At 43.0% G+C, this 17,782-nt stretch overlaps 1 protein-coding gene across 2 annotated transcripts in view; it reads left to right on the top strand.

The window, feature by feature from the left end:
- Positions 1-17,023, top strand: part of COL14A1 (collagen type XIV alpha 1 chain) — a 286,377-nt gene extending 269,354 nt beyond the window's left edge. The window contains exons 44-48 of one of the 2 annotated variants that reach the window (XM_073632207.1): positions 1,381-1,447; positions 1,908-2,096; positions 3,275-3,352; positions 5,853-5,999; positions 15,676-17,023. In XM_073632207.1, coding sequence (XP_073488308.1) covers positions 1,381-1,447; positions 1,908-2,096; positions 3,275-3,352; positions 5,853-5,999; positions 15,676-15,941 — 747 coding nt within the window. In that variant the 3' untranslated portion in view covers positions 15,942-17,023. Of the gene's footprint in view, positions 1-1,380; positions 1,448-1,907; positions 2,097-3,274; positions 3,353-5,852; positions 6,000-14,118; positions 14,426-15,675 lie in introns of those variants that run through there. The other variant, XM_073632206.1, reaches the window with a different exon arrangement.
- The last annotated feature ends 759 nt before the right edge of the window (positions 17,024-17,782 follow it).

Below are 17,782 nucleotides of genomic sequence, written 5' to 3'. Positions count from 1 at the left end.
CTGGTTTAGATGTGACTTTAAGAATCTGTAGACACATCTACAGGAGGAGAGGTGTGAAGACCTACGAGCTTGGGCAACACCGCTCTGCTGGAGCTCACAACTTGTTTTTAGGGCTTCCAGATTGTCTTATTTGTATAGGAAGTTATAATAATCATAATTCTAGAACAATGTAAAGCAACTTTTTACCTTAATGAAAATAAGAAATGTCTTCCATATTTCCCAGGTTGGAATATCACTGATTAATCCTACAATGAATAATGTACAGAATTAATGTGATGTTCCACTTTCAGCCTAGGAGGTGGAATCTCTCTCCAATCCTGAACTCCAATGACCAACCTTAAGCGGAACTTCAGTAATTTTTTCATCTTTCCAGCTATTAAATCTTCTGCCCTTGTTGTTTTAACTTTGGATAGTAAAACATTTTTTTTTCTGCCAGTAAATACCTTATACAGCCCACTTCCTGTTTCTTGTCTGGTAAAAATCCTAGGATTATGACATCATGCACAGCTCTCTCTCTCTCTCTCTCACTTTCGTGAGAGTTTGCCAGGAAGGGAAGGGGGATGAGTCATAAAAGGGCCAATGAGAGCTGCAGAGCTGGAGGTGTGCCTCTGTGTGTAAATCCAGGAAGTGAACAGGCAGCAGCTTCAGCTGCCCATAGTTAAAATGGTTTCAGCCAGACTCAGTGGAGGGAGATTTCTGCAGCATATTTGACAAGTACAGATACACAGTACCATTTATATAAAATAATATGCAAAGTGGTTGGAGGGAAGCTTCAGAATGGCCAAGATGTTTTTATTACAAATTATGTGAGCAGACTGCAGTTCCTCTTGTACATATTTAGTCTTGTACATATTGTAAAATTGGCACAGTATTCGTATTAAAAATCGAATGAGCAAAACCATACTTGATTGGAAAGTACAACCCGGTGTTCTGCCGAGAAAGTTCCGCTCGGCGGATAAGTTCCCCCCTCTACTGCGCCTGCGAAGTAGGATCCGGAGGAAATAGCCGAAGCGGAACAGCTAAAAATCAGCTGTTCACGGCGCCTGTAAGAGGGCCCCTCGCGGGCTCGCTTCGCTCGCCACGCTTCGCTCGCCACGCTTCGGGCACGGCCTCGCTTCGCTCGGCTCTTTTAGATTCCCCCTCTAGGTCCACTTGGATGATGGGGAAGGAACCTGGACCTAGAGCGCAGGCGCCATGTACAGCTGATTGAAGCGTTTGAGCTTCGGCTATCTCCGGCGGCTGACAGTAGTTCGTATTGCGCAGGCGCTGCGCCTGCGCAGTACAGGGGGGGAACTTATCTGCCGAGGGAACTTTCTCCGCAAGACACCGGCAGCAAAAATAATTTTTTTCGAAAATTTATTTTGTTCACTTTTATTGCAGGGAGACACCCAGTCACAGAACATGGTGCGTGCAATCGCTCGCCAAGTGTGTGAACAAATCATACAGAGTAAGTATATCACACATAATAGCATCCTTTACTGAAAATAAAAATGACCTTTTTAATGTAACACAGTAGGAAAGCGGGAGCACAGTCTTTAGATCCTCTTTATCTGTAGAAAACTTTCCAAGCCATATCAACCTTTTAAATTCCTAAAATAGGGATACATTTTGATTGGTGGATCAAGCTTGTTCATGAATAACATTGTGGTTAGCAGTGGCAGCTTATATACCGTATTTTGTATGACTGTTTTTTAAAGGGATGTTGGTACTGCAGTATTTCATAGATCTCTAGCACTTAGCATTGGTTTATGAAAAAATCATGAACCCATGTTGTGTTCATTTTGAAAGACTTCATCAAAGGCATAGGTCCATGCTCAGTATGTGAAGAACACAAAGTGATAGAATTGTGCAGCAAAGCTGATTGTTTTTGATGTCATTAAACTTAATATCATTGTTTTTTTTTCTAGGTCATATGGCAAGGTTTAATTCACTCCTGAACCAAGTACCAAGTCAGTCTGTATCAGTCAGAAGTATCCCTGGGCCCCCAGGACAGCCAGGTAAGCAGGGCCCACAAGGTCCACCTGGAGAACAAGGATCTTCTGGAAGACCAGGATTCCCTGGCAGCCCTGGCTCACCTGGAGCACCTGGAGAAAGAGGTAAGTGATAGTCTGACATTTTTTTTGTCAAGTGGATAGATAACTACACTCCAGTGTTAGATAAATTACATTGCTTCCTGTAAAAAATAAAGTACTATTTATAGCATCCTCTGACTCCAAGTGGGCCTATAGGCATTAGAAGGTTGTACACAACGGCACCATTTGACTTCATGTTGAGCCTTGCAGAGTCCCCCATAAACTTGCAAGGTCATCTCTGTTGACCAATTTATTGTATTGTAGAGCGGAGGAAGAAGAAACAGAGAGGTGTAAACTTGTCTTGGATTTTCTATACATGGCTGATCAGTGTTACTGCTACAATCTATCAGCTAGTGGGCATCTACCTGGACTCGCCAAAAATGGCCTACAGAGACCCAATCACTTTGTCTCAAAGTGACAGAGTCTGTTCAAGGCCTACCATCTAAACACCTTAGCTCACCCTCATAACACTCCCCCACTGCTTCCTCTATCACTATAAAATACTCAGTGCTTATGGCTATCAGGGAGCGTGTGACCATCTTTTTTGATACAGCACTTGGTCTAGCAGTCAAAGGCTGGAACTGAGCAAATCACATGACACAGGAAGTGACATCACCATCTTTATATGCACCAATAGGCAGGGAAATCCTGTGAAAGTGATTATAAATCCGGGGGTGGGCAAGGTGACAGTGTCTCGTTAAATGGCTGTCATTTTGCCTACTGACTGTCAGCTCTGTTGCTCTAAAGAAGGTACGAGAGGCATGTGTAGATGTCAATATTCTCTCTTAGAAAATGGGCAACCCAAATTGTGGACAGTGTATTGAAAGATGTCTGCAGATACCAATCCTGGTGGCCATTTTGTCAGGGTCTTCATCCTATTCTGATGCCATTGTTTCTTCTATATAGGCTGTGGGCAAACATGTGGGTGGTGGGTAACGTATCACTTGTGCTGCAGTGACACGTTTGACAACTATAGAATTGTTGGCCAATGACATGAAAAAGCTGTAAGAAGAGTCCGGGTGGTCATATAAAGCACTACCACCCCGGCTGCTCTGCAAGGAAATAAATCTGACTCAATGCATGAATGACTCAATAATTGGAATGACTGAGCCAATAATTGAATAAATGAACTAATAATTGGCTGAATGAACCAATAATAAATGACTGGTCAATTGGTTAAATAACATCTTCTTATATAACAGGTTTAACTGGTGAAAAGGGAGAGAGAGGAAACTCTGGAGTAGGAACACAAGGACCCAGGGGTCCCCCGGGACCTCCAGGTAAGAAAACAAAATGGAGCAAACACCTTATACAGGGAACATGAATACATTCAGGTGATGCCAAATTCTCATAAAGCCAGGGGCAATACAATATACAGGTTCCATTTAACTGATCCCAGAAGAGAGGATAAAAATACCCTTTGTTTGCTTTAGACCTCTGAGCCTTCAAAAGACCAAAAGATATAAACAGCTTACAATTAATTAATTTTTTTTTTTTTTTGGAATGTCATCTTTAAACAAGGGTTTTGAAATAAAATTACATACATCATAAACCACAATACAATTAATGAAAAAATAAAAATGGCACATCAAAGAGCTAAATAAAATTATCAGTAATAAAAAAAAAAAATTATTTTAAAATTTAAAAAGATATAGTCAGTGATTGCACATTTTTAGTAATTACTGCAATGTGAGGTTTTCACATTTTAACATCCTGTACCATATTTCTGTTATTGTATTACATACAGTATATTAGATTTAAATTTGCTCCCTCTAGTGGCAAGATGTATGTCAGACAAAGCAATCAGCATTCTTGCTGGATGCAATTTCTAATAAAGTAATTGACATGCCCTTTTTTGTAGATGTAAATAAAGCGGTGAGAAGTTAGAACTGTCAAGCTTTTATTTATGTTTGTGTCCCTGTTAGGGAAATTTATTCTCTCAAATTGCCTGATCACCAGTGTCACTTGAAATGTAAGGTGACGTGAGCGTAAATTCAAAATTTTAAATTCTTACCAAAACAGGACTAGAGGGGAAATCTTGCAATGGGGTTTTTTTTTCTGACAACTAAGAGGAGTATTCTCTCCCCCCCCCATTAGAAAATACCCTCTCACTTCCTGTTGAGTCCACAGGACAGGAAGTGAAGGTAAGTCTCCCCAATGCGATACAGATGGCCAAAAAATGCCATGTGATATAAGCATGTGCCATCATCAATAACTAGACATGTGCACTGCTGAAAAATTTGTTCGTTTTTGTTTCATTTGGTTTTGTTTTGTTTTTTCATTTTTTGTGTCATTCGTTATGATCTAAATTCGTAAATCGGGAAAATCATAAATTCGTAAATTCGAAAATCTGAAAATTCGTAATTTGATAATTCAAAAACTCGTAAATTCGAAAATTCAGGAATTCAAAAATCAGAAAATTTGGAAATCAGAAAATAAGAAAGAAAATTTGAAAATTCGAAAGGACGACAAATCTGAAAATTCTAAATAATAACTAACTAACTAATAATAGCTAACTATTAAATTATAGGTATTGGAATTTCCTTTCAAATTTAGCTGTTAGTCAACGTAACAAATACTAATTTATCCAAAGGTACAAATTATCAGAAATAACGAATGCCGCATCTAAACAAATGTAACAGAATTAATTAATAATAATAATTATTATTATTGTTATTTATTATTATTTATTTGTTACGTTCCATTCGTTTAGATACGGCATTTTGGATAATTCGTAACTTCGGATAAATTCGTATTCGTTATGTTCTCTAACAGACAGGAAAGGAATTTCCAATACCTATAATTTAAAAGTTAGTAATAATTATTATTAGTTATTATTTCAGATTTTCAGATTTTCGGGTTTTTTACTTTCCGGATTTTCATTCTTATTTTCAGATTTTCGTTCTTTTGAATTCTCTTTCTTATTTTCGGATTTTCGAATTTCCGAATTTCCAAAATCTCAGTTTTTCGAATATTCAAATATTCAAATTTACGAATTTTCGAATTTACAAATTTACGAGTGTTTGAATATTCGAACTCACGAATATTCAGACAAATTGTTAACAATGGGTTTTCGTTAATTTGGATATTTCCAAATTAACAAATTTGTCGAAATTCGTTAAAAAACTAATTCGGAACAAAAACGAATTGCATGTCTATCAATAACCTTGGACACAAAGGGGGGCAGACACCCCTTCCCTCCCTTTACCTGCCCCAGACAAGTCACAGAATTATTGCTAACCTGGATTACCCTGCAGCTGTCAGGGCAGGGCCAGGGCAACCTTACTGCATTGCCAATACCAGGTCAAATTCACACTGCTTGGCCATTGGCTCCCACTGCTGTCAATCACAGCCAGTGAGCCAATCAATAGAGTGAGGAGGTCGGGCTGAGCCGCAGCTCAGTGTGTGAATGGACACACAGAGCAGCGGCTCAGGAGCAAACCCGGTCAGCTGCCCCCAGAGCAAGTTGCTGCTCTGAGGGCACTCGGCAAGAGAGAGGAGCCAGGGGCGCCAGCGTAGGACCCGAGAAGAGGAGGGGCTGCTCTGTGCAAATTTACTGCACAGAGCAGGTAAACATGATATGGTTTTTTTTCATTTTGAAAGCCAAATTTTTAATATCACTTTAATAAGTGCAGATCTGCATTTTGTGTCTTATATATGTGCCTGAAGTGTAATAATGTGAAAATATATATACTAAATATATACGCTCGCGCTAATGGTGAGAAATTATAACATACAAAATGCAGCTTTAGATAAGCTTTAACATGTTTTTATGTTCAGGATCCCCAGGTGAAGGTCGTACTGGAAGCCAAGGTCCAGTTGGTGTTCCTGGCCAGCGTGGCCTCCCAGGTCCTCCAGGAAATACCGGTTCTATGGGGCCTCCTGGTCCTCAAGGTTATTGTGATGCTGCCTCGTGTGCTGGATATGGTGAGTGGCGGTCCTTTGTTAATAAAATTGATTGTTTCTTACCTCCCTATGTAGCCACAGATTGATTGTGACAGTAGGCCAACTTTGCTGTATTTGCACACATTTACTCATCACTTCTGATATTCCATAATCACTTCTGAGATTACGTTTTCCCATATCTTGTGTGTATTCAGTCATCACACTTTATTTCTCAAGCTGACATTTTTGTATTTTAACATTCGTATTTTCTCACATTCACTTATCACACATCTTTATATTGAGTTATTGTAACTGCTTTTTTTTCTGCCTATTTATGGCACACACCCTTCATCTTCATTCAAACCACCTCCGGCATGGCTTCTCTATCATGTGACCACTGACATTGGATCTCAAAGTGTTCGCATGATCAGGACAGGAGCCTGTCCTGCTGCCTCATGACCTCCAAGAGCTGTCAGGCACAGCTTGGTCAGTGTGCTGTTGGCACACAGCCTGAAGCCACCATTGATGGATATGTATGGCAGCTGGACGTTAAAGCCTGTTTTTCCTGCTGCCTCATATTTGCAATGCATGGTTGGCAAGGGGTTAACTGTATATGCCTTTTCACATTCATTCCCTACAGCACCCTGTCTGCAATAAAGTGCACTTTCCAAGGTGTGTGCAGTGTTACAACCTCTTTTATTGAGGGCTTTCAGTTTATTTATTGAGCACATGTTAGGGCCCTATGCGCATGGATGTTTACAAGCTCTTGGGTGTTGTACCGCAAAAGGTTCGGCGCTTTTCTGCACCCGGGGAGCCACAGTGATGCATATAGCCACTAATACAAGTGAATGGGGCTGTACAGGGCTGAGTGCATGTAGATGCAATGGCTTCTGAATCGCTTTTTACCTGTTGTACTTCCCTGGATGAGCCACTTTTGAGTTCGGGCCATACGCACATATGTGGTTAATGGCTTATACAGAAGCCATCAGTGTTTACAAGCAAACAGCCATGTACAGCTTTTGGCTTGTACTGGCAGCTCTATGCATCTCCTTGGCTCCCTGGGTGCAGGACTGTGTGGGACAATTTATGCTACAAGACACATGCTGCGTACACACGGTCGGACTTTCCGGCATACTTGGTCCGGTGGACCAGAGTCCGCTGCACAATCCGACCGTGTGTAGGCTCCGGCGGACTTTTTTTTCCCACAAGTCCGCCATACCTAGATTTAAAGCATGCTTTAAATCTTAGTCCGCCAGACTCAGTTCCTGACGGAAAGCCCGTTTGTCTGCATGCGTCTGTATGCTGGTCCGACGGAACAGATACGACGCAAGGGCAGAGTACTGCATCTCGCGCTCGCTGCAATAGGAAAAACAAATTTTCCTATTGCGGCAAGTGCGGGGCATCCCAGGCCCTTAGGTCTGGTATGGATCTTAAGGGGAACCCCCTACGCCGAAAAATCGGCGTGGGGTCTCCCCCAAAATCCATACCAGACCCCGATCCGTGCACGCAGCCCGGCCGGTCAGGAAAGGGGATGGGGACGAGCGAGCCCCCCCTCCTGAACCATACCAGGCCGCATGCCCTCAACATGGGGGGGTGCTTTGGGGGAGGGGGGCACCCTGCGGGGCCCCCCCACCCCAAAGCACCTTGTCCCCATGTTGATGAGGACAAGGGCCTCTTCCCGACAACCCTGGCCGTTGATTGTCGGGGTCTGCGTGCGGGGGGCTTATCGGAATCCAGGAGCCCCTTATAATAAGAGAGCCCCAAGATCCCGGCCCCCCACCCTATGTGAATGAGTATGAGGTACATGGTATCCCTACCCATTCACCTAGGGAAAAAGTGTCAATAATAAAACACACTACACAGGTTTTTGAAGTAATTTATTAGATAGCTCCGGGGGGTCTTCTTCCGGCTTTGGGGGGTCCCTCCGGTTCCTCCTCTCCCGGTGTTCCAGTTCTTCGGCCGGCTCCTCCGCTATCTTCATGCCGCTCTCTAGCCAGCGGAGGTCCGGACTTCTGGCTTCTTGTCTTCTTGGCTTCTTCCCTCTTTTCTTCTCCAGATGTTGACACGACGGTCTCTCCGGCTGGACTGGTGACAGGAGCGCTCCAATGTGACTTATATAGGCGGAAACCCCGCCCCCTTATGCCGTTACAGTCCCTGGGCATGCTGGGACTGTGCCGTCATAAGGGGGCGTGGTCAACATCACCCGGTGACCACGCCCCCTAAAACGTCACAGTCCCAGCATGCCCAGGGACTGTGACGGCATAAGGGGCGGGGTCTCCGCCTATATAAGTCACATCGGAGCGCTCAGAGACCAGTCCAGCCGCAGAGACCGTCGTGTCAACATCTGGAGAAGAAAAGAGGGAAGCCAAGAAGACAAGAAGCCAGAAGTCCGGACCTCCGCTGGCAAGAGAGCGGCATGAAGATAGCGGAGGAGCCGGCCGAAGAACTGGAACACCGGGAGAAGAGGAACCGGAGGGACCCCCGAAGCCGGAAGAAGACCCCCCCGGAGCTGTCTAATAAATTACTTCAAAAACCTGTGTAGTGTGTTTTATTATTGACACTTTTTCCCTAGGTGAATGGGTAGGGGTACCATGTACCCCATACTCATTCACATAGGGTGGGGGGGCCGGGATCTGGGGGCCCTTTTATTATAGGGGGCTCCCGGATTCCGATAAGCCCCCCCCACCCGCAGACCCCGACAACCAACGGCCAGGGTTGTCGGGAAGAGGCCCTTGTCCTCATCAACATGGGGACAAGGTGCTTTGGGGTGGGGGCCCCCGCAGGGCGCCCCCCCTCCCCCAAAGAACCCACCCCCCCATGTTGAGGGCATGCGGCCTGGTACGGTTCAGGAGGGGGGGGCCGCTAGCTCGTCCCCACCCCTTTTCCTGACCAGCCGGGCTGCGTGCTCGGATCGGGGTCTGGTATGGATTTTGGGGGGGACCCCACGCCGATTTTTCGGCGTAGGGGGGTCCCCTTAAAATCCATGCCAGACCCAAGGGCCTGGTATGCCCCACGACGGGGCTTGCAAGGTGTCAATCTCGCCGATAAAAGCGGCGAGATTGACTTCCTTTTCTAGTCCCGTCGTACCCGAGCCACGTTGAAAATGAATGGACTTGTCCATGTGTGGGCAAGTCCGTTAATTCTGAAAGTCCGCCGTAACTCTGGCGAAAGTCCATCGGAAAGACGGGCGGACCCAGCCTGCCGGAAAGTCCGGTTGTGTGTAGGCAAGTCCGTCCGTTCAGACAGTCCGGCGGGAAGAACGTCGGACCAAGTATGCCAGAAAGTCCGCTCGTGTGTACGCGGCATCAGAAGTGTGTAGACGTCCGTGTGCATGAGGCAACCAAAAGAACAACCAAAGAGCCCCTGTGGAAGAACAATTTTTGGGCCCCTGAATTTTTCTTTATTTTTCCGTGTGACCATGGTCACCGGGAATGAAAATTAACCCCTTCCCGCCTAAGGGTAAAACAAATCTTAATGCCTTTGCCCAATCTTGCAACTTTGACATGTGTTAGTAAAACTGTATATAACATCAAAACTACTTTGTGCATCCAGGGGGATTATACCTTGTTTTTGTCAGAACAAATTGGGTTTTCATTTGGTGGTAAATGGTAATGGATATTTCCTGATTTTTTTTTTAATTATCTAAGGAAAACTGGCCCAAAATAGTAAAAGAAAATATATATATATTTTTAACTTTTAACTGTATATTTCTTGCTACTACCATAACCTACCACCAAAGAACAACCCGAAATAAATTTTTCTGCTCCTGACGATCGCAGTGATAACACATATGTGTATGTTAGTTGTTGTTTGTACCCGTAGTACAGCCCAGAAACAATAGTGTGCATTTTGCTTTTTTTATCCTACCTAAAACACACCGACACTGTCTGATACTGGTACAAATTTAAAAAAAAATTTTTTTAAATCCTGTCCAAAAAATTACTGACCTTAACCCAAATACTAACCCTTGGGCTGACCTAGATCAAACCTTGATCTAGGTATTTTTTTTTTTCTTCTTATTTAATTATTATTTTTTTTCTTCTTAACAATGTATCTGTCTCGTCCATTCACAGAGACATAAAACACGGGGAAAACGGGTTTATTTATTCAACATTCATATTATTTGTATTTAATATTATCGCACTGGTAAGCACAGAGCTGGTTATTATTAATTTTGTTTTTGGGGTCATCCAAGCGCAGCGCATAATTTGTGAATTTATAAAACACGGGGGCGGGCTTCACAGTGACTGATTACTGTGATAGCCAATCAGAGGCTATCACAACGATCAGGTGACCCGGAATCGGACGTTCCGGGTCCCGATCGTTAGAACGGGGCCCGGGGCTCTCGGTGAGACATGCTCCCAGCACAAATGGAGATATGCAAATATGCAACCCCATGGAAAAAAGCCCAGTTCAGTCGGCGTGAAGGGGTTAAGGAAAAATCCACATTTTTGAGTTGTCACTAGAACAGGAATAGAGAGGAAATCTTCCAATAAGCAAGAACTCTAATCCTTCATTTTGGAAAGATCTCCCCTCACATCCAAAGGGTACAAGAAGTGGAGGAAAATCTGCCCAATTGGACATGTACAACAAGAAGACAGAAAGGGCTTTTATCCCTTTAGGCCTCCTGCTGTATGACTGTAAAATGTGTATTTCCCTGCCCAGAAGCCTCCTTACTCAATCCAAAACTAAAACAAAATGTTTGGCTTTAGATATACTTTAGGGTGTCAAGAATACTTTCTGCTTCTCATCTGCTGTAGAATTTATCATTGTCTACACTACAGAAGGCGGAGACACCAACACCAGCCTGACCCGCATCTAATATTAACAGGCCCATTAGTCCCACTGGGCCCTTGTGCAGCTGCACAGTCTTCACAAATAGCATGTCCATCCCTGATTGTCCTAGTCATCACATACTACTTTGTTACATGCTCTCATTTAACATTAAAGGGGTTGTAAAGGTAAAAGTTTTTTCACCTTAATGCATTCTATGCATTAAGGTGAAAAAACTTCTGACAGAACCGCCGCCCCCAGCCCCCCCGATTTACTTACCTGACGCCTCGAAAGTCAGCTTCGCGTTCCCGACATCTGTTCCTCCGCTCACCCTGGCCGCTGATTGGCTGCAGTGGATGGATTGAAAGCAGCGCAGCCATTGGCTCGCGCTGCTGTCAATCACATCCGATGACGCGGCGCGCCGGGGGGCGGGGCCGAGTGATACAGCGAGCGGCTATAGCCGCCGGCTGTATCACGGGAGCGCGCCCGCAAGCACTCACCACCGTGCGAGAGAGCTCGCATGAAGGTGGTAAATGCTTGCGGGGAGGAGCTGAGACAGCCGCCGAGGGACCCCAGAAGACCAGGTTCGGGGCCACTCTGTGCAGAACGAGCTGCACAGTGAAGGTAAGTATGACATGTTTGTTATTTTTAAAAAAAAAAAAAAACACCTTTACAACCCCTTTAACTGATGTGACTTCATGCCATTTCTTGTTGATGAATTCTAAGTTTGAACCTCAACTTTTTGTCTTAGACTTTGGCTTAAAACCCTCACATTTTCTATTGATGTTCACCTGTGACATATTAACCATGTAGGACACTGCAAACATGGTTTGCATGTCGGTGTGTTTGTGTGTGTTTTGTCTGCATGGTTTGCAATGTTGGTGAACATGTTTTGCTGTTTTTCCACATCAGTAAGATTCCTAATTTTTAAAATAGCGTTTGGAGCAGTGACATTTGCCTGTTTTTCTTCAAAATGCTTTCAATGGTATATTTAACAGACCAAAAGAAAGCAAATAAGAGCCAATAATTGTTAGTGTTTATTTTCAGGAAGAATTCCAGGTATAGGTATTTTATACAAAGTTACATAGGACGAGGTGGAGAAGTGGGGCTGTGGCATCTTGCTTTTTACATTATCCAATCAGAGAAGGCTTTGCATTCAAAGCCTTCTCTGAATTGCACCCATGCCTAGTGGCTGACCTTCTGTGTTCAGAATGCATCAGGGCAGCCACTTAGGCTGGGTTCACACTATTGCCTCATGCGGCTCACAGCAGGGGGTCCGGTGCATCCCCTTTCACCGTTCCAGGTCCGATTTCAGCCCAAATTTTTGGTTGAATTCGGACCTGTAACGGACTAAAAGATGCACAGGACCCCTGTGCAAATTTGCACCAGAGCCTCTCCGGAGATGTGTGAACCGGCTCCATAGAGAGCCGGTCATAATCTCCTGCTATTGCGAATTGGATGCGGAAAACCCACATCCAATTCGCAATAGTGTGAACCCAGCCTCAGCACGGGACCCGCAAGCAAGTGGAGATCACTGGAGTAGCAGTGTCTACTTCAGTGATTTCCAGTTTCCAGGGGAATTGGCCAGGTATAGTTTATACATGGTAACATTGGTCCAAGCTGGAGCCATACCTAGAATTCTTCTTTAAGGCTGGATTGACATTAGTCTGGTGCGAATTGCAGCCCCAGTTTCCCTGTGAAGATACAAATTATTCATTCCGCGGTTCCTCTCCATTGTAGCTGCGGATCAGCTGACCTGGGAGGGGGGGAGGTGTAGGAGGAGGGGGAGAGCATTCCTGTTCAGAACGGAACACATCTGCGAATCAGATGAGTTCCCATTGAAGATTATGTGCCTGCAATTTGCACCGCACTGCCTAGAAAACACACACGCTTTTTTTGCAATGCGGAGTGCGGATGCAACGCACATATGTGAACTATTCCCATTGAAAATAACATGTTTTCAAATGTCCTGCGAATTGGATGGATTGGGTGTAAGCTGCATCCAATTCGCCATAGTGTGAACCCAGCCTAAAGGTTACTGAATTCTTTCCTGGATGTTTCTATATTGATTACCTCTTCTTACTAAGGAAACTAAGCAATAGAATAAGGAACATGCTAAACTTTCCATCAACATCTGAAAATATCACTACAGGGGGAACAAATCTATTGCACTATACAAATAGTGGGCAGACACTGATCGTATAAAAGATGGGGCTGAAAATGGATCTGTCAGGAAAAAAATATTTGGGCTGACTTGTTTTGACAGGTGCAAAATAATTCCAAGGTTATCAACCTTTCTGATTTCAACAATTTTGTTGGTAACAGACTCTAAGGTCCAAGCTTCTGAACCACATGTTTAGATTTGGGATAGTGACCCATTAGGTAGATGCAGCATGTCAACCCTGGAACCTTTAAAAATAAGTCAGCAGTGGCAACCCTGATATTTCAGCCCACCCAAACTTTCTTTAAAGGGACCCCATTGGTCACTTGAGAAAATCCGAAATTATTAGATTTACCTCTTGAGGCCAGTGTTTCCTACCATTGCTCCTTTTCAATGCTTTAGCCTTTATCACTCTCTTGTGCATTCAACACTTCCAGGAGTGTGGGATGCCTGTGTCCCCTACTGCTTGCTCTGGTTTTAGCCCCTGATGCCTACTTCACTACTGGACACAGCAAGGATGTGGAGTTTGGAGGATGGAGTCACAGTGCATGACCTGGGACACAGGCACTCAACCCTCCCAGAAGTGCTGAAGAGAGCGACTGAAGCTGCACAGCTGGAATGGGCCATTAGTGGCATACATGGGCTGCTGGAGATGTGAGTATATTACCTTTTCTTTTAAGCAATTAACAGGGTTGCTTAAAACATAATTATTTTTGAAAACATCCTAAAACATAAATATTCAAGGCCTACTCCCCCTACTGTAGAGCATATTGTTTGCTCCCTCACTACAGGTGCACCTAAACAGGAATTTTGAGAAAGATTGACTCTAAGATTGACATCTGGAATTGGTCGTAGCAAAGTCTTTCATTTGGTTGTTAGTTTGTGTGTGCTCAACTATATAATGTGTTGTAACCTGAAGACACATTAATGTTGAATATTTATGAAAAGCGCTGCCCAGGTAACTGTGCAAAGGTTCTTTTCTGAAAATAAAATGTTCTGAATTTTATTTTGTGGTATACAGCAACATATCACGGACAGTTACTTCTGCACCAGCTTTCATAAATATATAGATTGTTATTCTAGCGTACAATTTCTGTAAGTTTTGTGTTTTTATATTTATGTTGGTGCTATGGTATTTTTGTACTGATTTTTGTGTTTTTTCTTTCTCGTCCATCATCCTTCTGATCGTCTCATCCCATTCACTTTCTGTTCATTTCCAATGAGAAGGCTTAATACCTTACAATGACTACGAACGTTGAAGAGCAAGACCAGTTGTGATACAATCTGCTTTGCCTTATTGGCTCAAACCCACCAATGGAAAATAGGTTGACCAATACATAAAAGACTGTAAAGAGACTTTGCTATGTGACTTTAGTTGAGGATTTTCAATGGAAGAATTTTGTTTTCCACTACTCCCATTATTCTGTATATTGAAACAAGCTGATCATTTTCACTTAGAAAGTGGAAAACCCATTGGCACCCCTTTCTGTTGACTAATGGGGGTTGTCTTCTTCATATCTCCATCAACTGTTTAAAAGGCATCGCTAAACAATTTCGAGTATAAAATTGTAGCCACTTGGCTTTTCCAAAGGGCTGGTCTCAGAAAGTCATTGACTTTCAGTTTGTTTCCATGGCCAAGCCTCATTGTGTTGGAACAAACCAAGAAGGTCGAGGAGGTGTGACTGACCTCCACGACCTTCTTGGTTTGTCCCAACACAATGATGTTGGCCATGGAAACAAACTGAAAGTCAATGAGTTTCTGAGACCAGCCCTTTGGAAAAAGCCAAGTGGCTACAATTGTATACTGTAAATTGTTTAGCGATGCCTTTTAAACAGTTAATGGAGATATGAAGAAGACAACCCCCATTAGTCAACAGAAAGCGGTGCCAATGGGTTTTCCACTTCAGAATTGCTCAGTGGTGCTTCTTAAGTGGTTGATTGGCAAGGGGGTGAATGATGCAATAGTGAGGTATAGCAATGGGATTTTTCCCTTCTAAGGGAGGTAACTTTAAGGACGACTCCAAAATGTATATTGTTAAGCATTTATAACAATCACTACTTACATGTAGCATATTTTCCTTTTTTTGGTGCAGCTAGTCTTTGGTTCTCTTAATGTCCCCCATGGCTGCTTTACTCTAAAGAGTACAACCAGTTTTCTTGGCAGGCCGTTATTGGCAGGCCGTTATTATTCATCATGGTTCTACAGCCTGACACGCCCCCAACTTGCTCAGTGCCTAAAATAGCTGCAGATGGCAGAATCCGTGGCTGCTTTTATTGTATCGAGTCAGTAATTTTGTCATCCACATCTGCTCACAATCTCCTCTCCTAACTCAAGGGCCATTACTTGAGGTGATTATAAATGTCAAAATGTAATTACCATAGCAATTTGGAGTTAATTTTTAAACAGAGAACATTATACAGTATATTGTGGAAAGATATGGAAAGACACATACGTTTCTAAGCCAATGACCATTTATTGGGGGCAACCTGATTAACTTAACTTGGCAGGTTGGTGTAGAACTGAGAGAAACCAAGACATTGTGACCGATCAGTGATTTTCCGATGTAAATGTCCTTAAATTTCATGTCCTGGTGACGGTTGTCTAGTCTTCGACTATGTTTCTGTTGACCTGTCTTATTTGTATTAATCGTTGAGTGTTGTAAATTAAAGTACATTATTTAAAAATATGTACATTATTTAGAAGTTGTTTTCATGTTTTAGTATTTTTTTATATGCTCTGCCATGTATGTATTTAATCCTTTGTATGTGGTGGTGGGGGTGAAGGTGGATATGGGGGACAACCTGATCAAGGTTCTCCTGAAAACTATGGCCCGGCAAGCCCTTATGACGATGATGATGACGAAGAACCAGATCCCTATGGACAATACCATGGCGCCTACCCAGAGTCCTATGGACATGGTGGTTACATCCAACCAGAGTTCACCCCAGTACAGGAGGAGGAGGACTCTATGGAGGTGAGGTCACCTGGAATCAGTCGTATGTCCCGTAGCATTGGAAAAAGATCATCCAAGTCTCTGGAACAAGCTTAAGAGGGATGAATGGACTCTTTAAAGTAGCTACACTTCCTTCCTTTGTGGGACTGCCACCATGCATTGTATACAGTACATTGTACATAAGTAACTTTTTTTATGTTTTTGGAAATTGTTTACATAAATTAGAGTCTCAAAGTAAATATATATATCTTCAAAAACATGTACTGTGTGGACAGAATAGATGCTGATTCAGTTTGGGTTTCGCATGAGCCCTGTAGATCTTTAAGGACTGGTTCACAATTATTGCTAACGACAATTTGGTTGCGTCTATAGACAAATTCTGCCTCTAGTGGTACAGAGCCATAGACCACATCTGCCAAATGGCGTTTTGTGTATCAGTTTTTTTAACATATAAGTTTAATTTAAAATTATATGATTAATAAAGAGTAAAGATAAATACTATAACGTCAAAAACGGAATCATAATTTATAAGAAAAATCATGATGTCTTACATAAAAAGTCCAATTACCTCTAGATAATTTTAATTGCTCTACCCTACTTCACCTTCACTGAGTATAAAATGGTTGTCAACTTGAAGCAGCATTGACAATGGGCCTAACTGCAATCTTTGAGCTGCAGCAGTTGTACCAATCAGCTAGAGGAGGAGATCACTAGAAGGTCACAGGAACTGCCAATGCCAACCTCTTTCAGAGATTGCTATGTTGTCATACTTACCCTCAGTCTCCAATGCATGCTTGCAAGCTTTTGCAACTTTAGACCTGCATGCTGTCTTGGCTCATTAACAGTCTAAGGCATCAGTAAATAAAGGTCATGAGAACTAGGGGCTAGTGAAAGCTAAAAGAAGATAGCAGTGTTTGTCTCTCCCATTTGACAGGATCATGTGGATCCTGATTACAAAGATGAGCATACTTTGACAGCTAGACTACTCCCTTCATCCAAAATATATAGGTTAAAGTGAAGACTTTCTTTAAGGGAAACCTTTCCTGAGACAAACCTGGTTGCTCGTTGCCTGTTTGACATGCTGACCATCTTGCATCAGCACTTTGAGTCACTAACCTGGAACAAGTATACAGTGGGGAAAATTATTATTTGATCCCCTGCAGATTTTGTAAGTTTGCCCACTTACAAAGAAATGAAGGGTCTATAATTTTTATCATAGGTGTATTTTACATGATAGAGACAGAATATCAACAAAAAATCCAGAAAAACAAATGCTATAAATTAGGTTGCAGTTCAGTGAGTAAAATACGTATTTGATGCCCAAGCAAAACATGACTTAGTGTTTGGTGGAGAAACCTTTGTTGGCAAGCACAGAAACCTTAAGGATTTATGCCCCGTACACACGGTCGGACATTGATCAGACATTCCGACAACAAAATCCTAGGATTTTTTCCAACGGATGTTGGCTCAAACTTGTCTTGCATACACACGGTCACACAAAGTTGTCGGAAAATCCGATCATTCTGAACGTGGTGACGTAAAACACGTACGTCGGGACTATAAACGGGGCAGTAGCCAATAGCTTTCATCTCTTTATTTATTCTGAGCATGCGTAGCACTTTGTGTGTTGGATTTGTGTACACACGATCGGAAATTCCGACAACAGATTTTGTTGTCGGAAAATTTTATAGCCTGCTCTCAAACTTTGTGTGTCGGAAAATCCGATGGAAAATGTGTGATGGAGCCCACACACGGTCGGAATTTCCCACAACAAGGTCCTATCACACATTTTCCGTCTGAAAATTCGACCGTGTGTACGGGGCATTAGAGAAGATCTGTAAAGAAGAGTAGACCAAAATCCCTCCTGAGATGTGTGCAAACCTGGTAACCAACTACAAGAAACGTCTTACCTCTGTGCTTGCCAGAAGGGTTTCTTC

This window comes from Aquarana catesbeiana, linkage group LG05 (assembly GCF_042186555.1).
Source record: "Aquarana catesbeiana isolate 2022-GZ linkage group LG05, ASM4218655v1, whole genome shotgun sequence".
Taxonomy (NCBI): Eukaryota; Metazoa; Chordata; class Amphibia; order Anura; family Ranidae; genus Aquarana; species Aquarana catesbeiana.
This window is presented reverse-complemented; position numbering and strand designations above follow the sequence as displayed.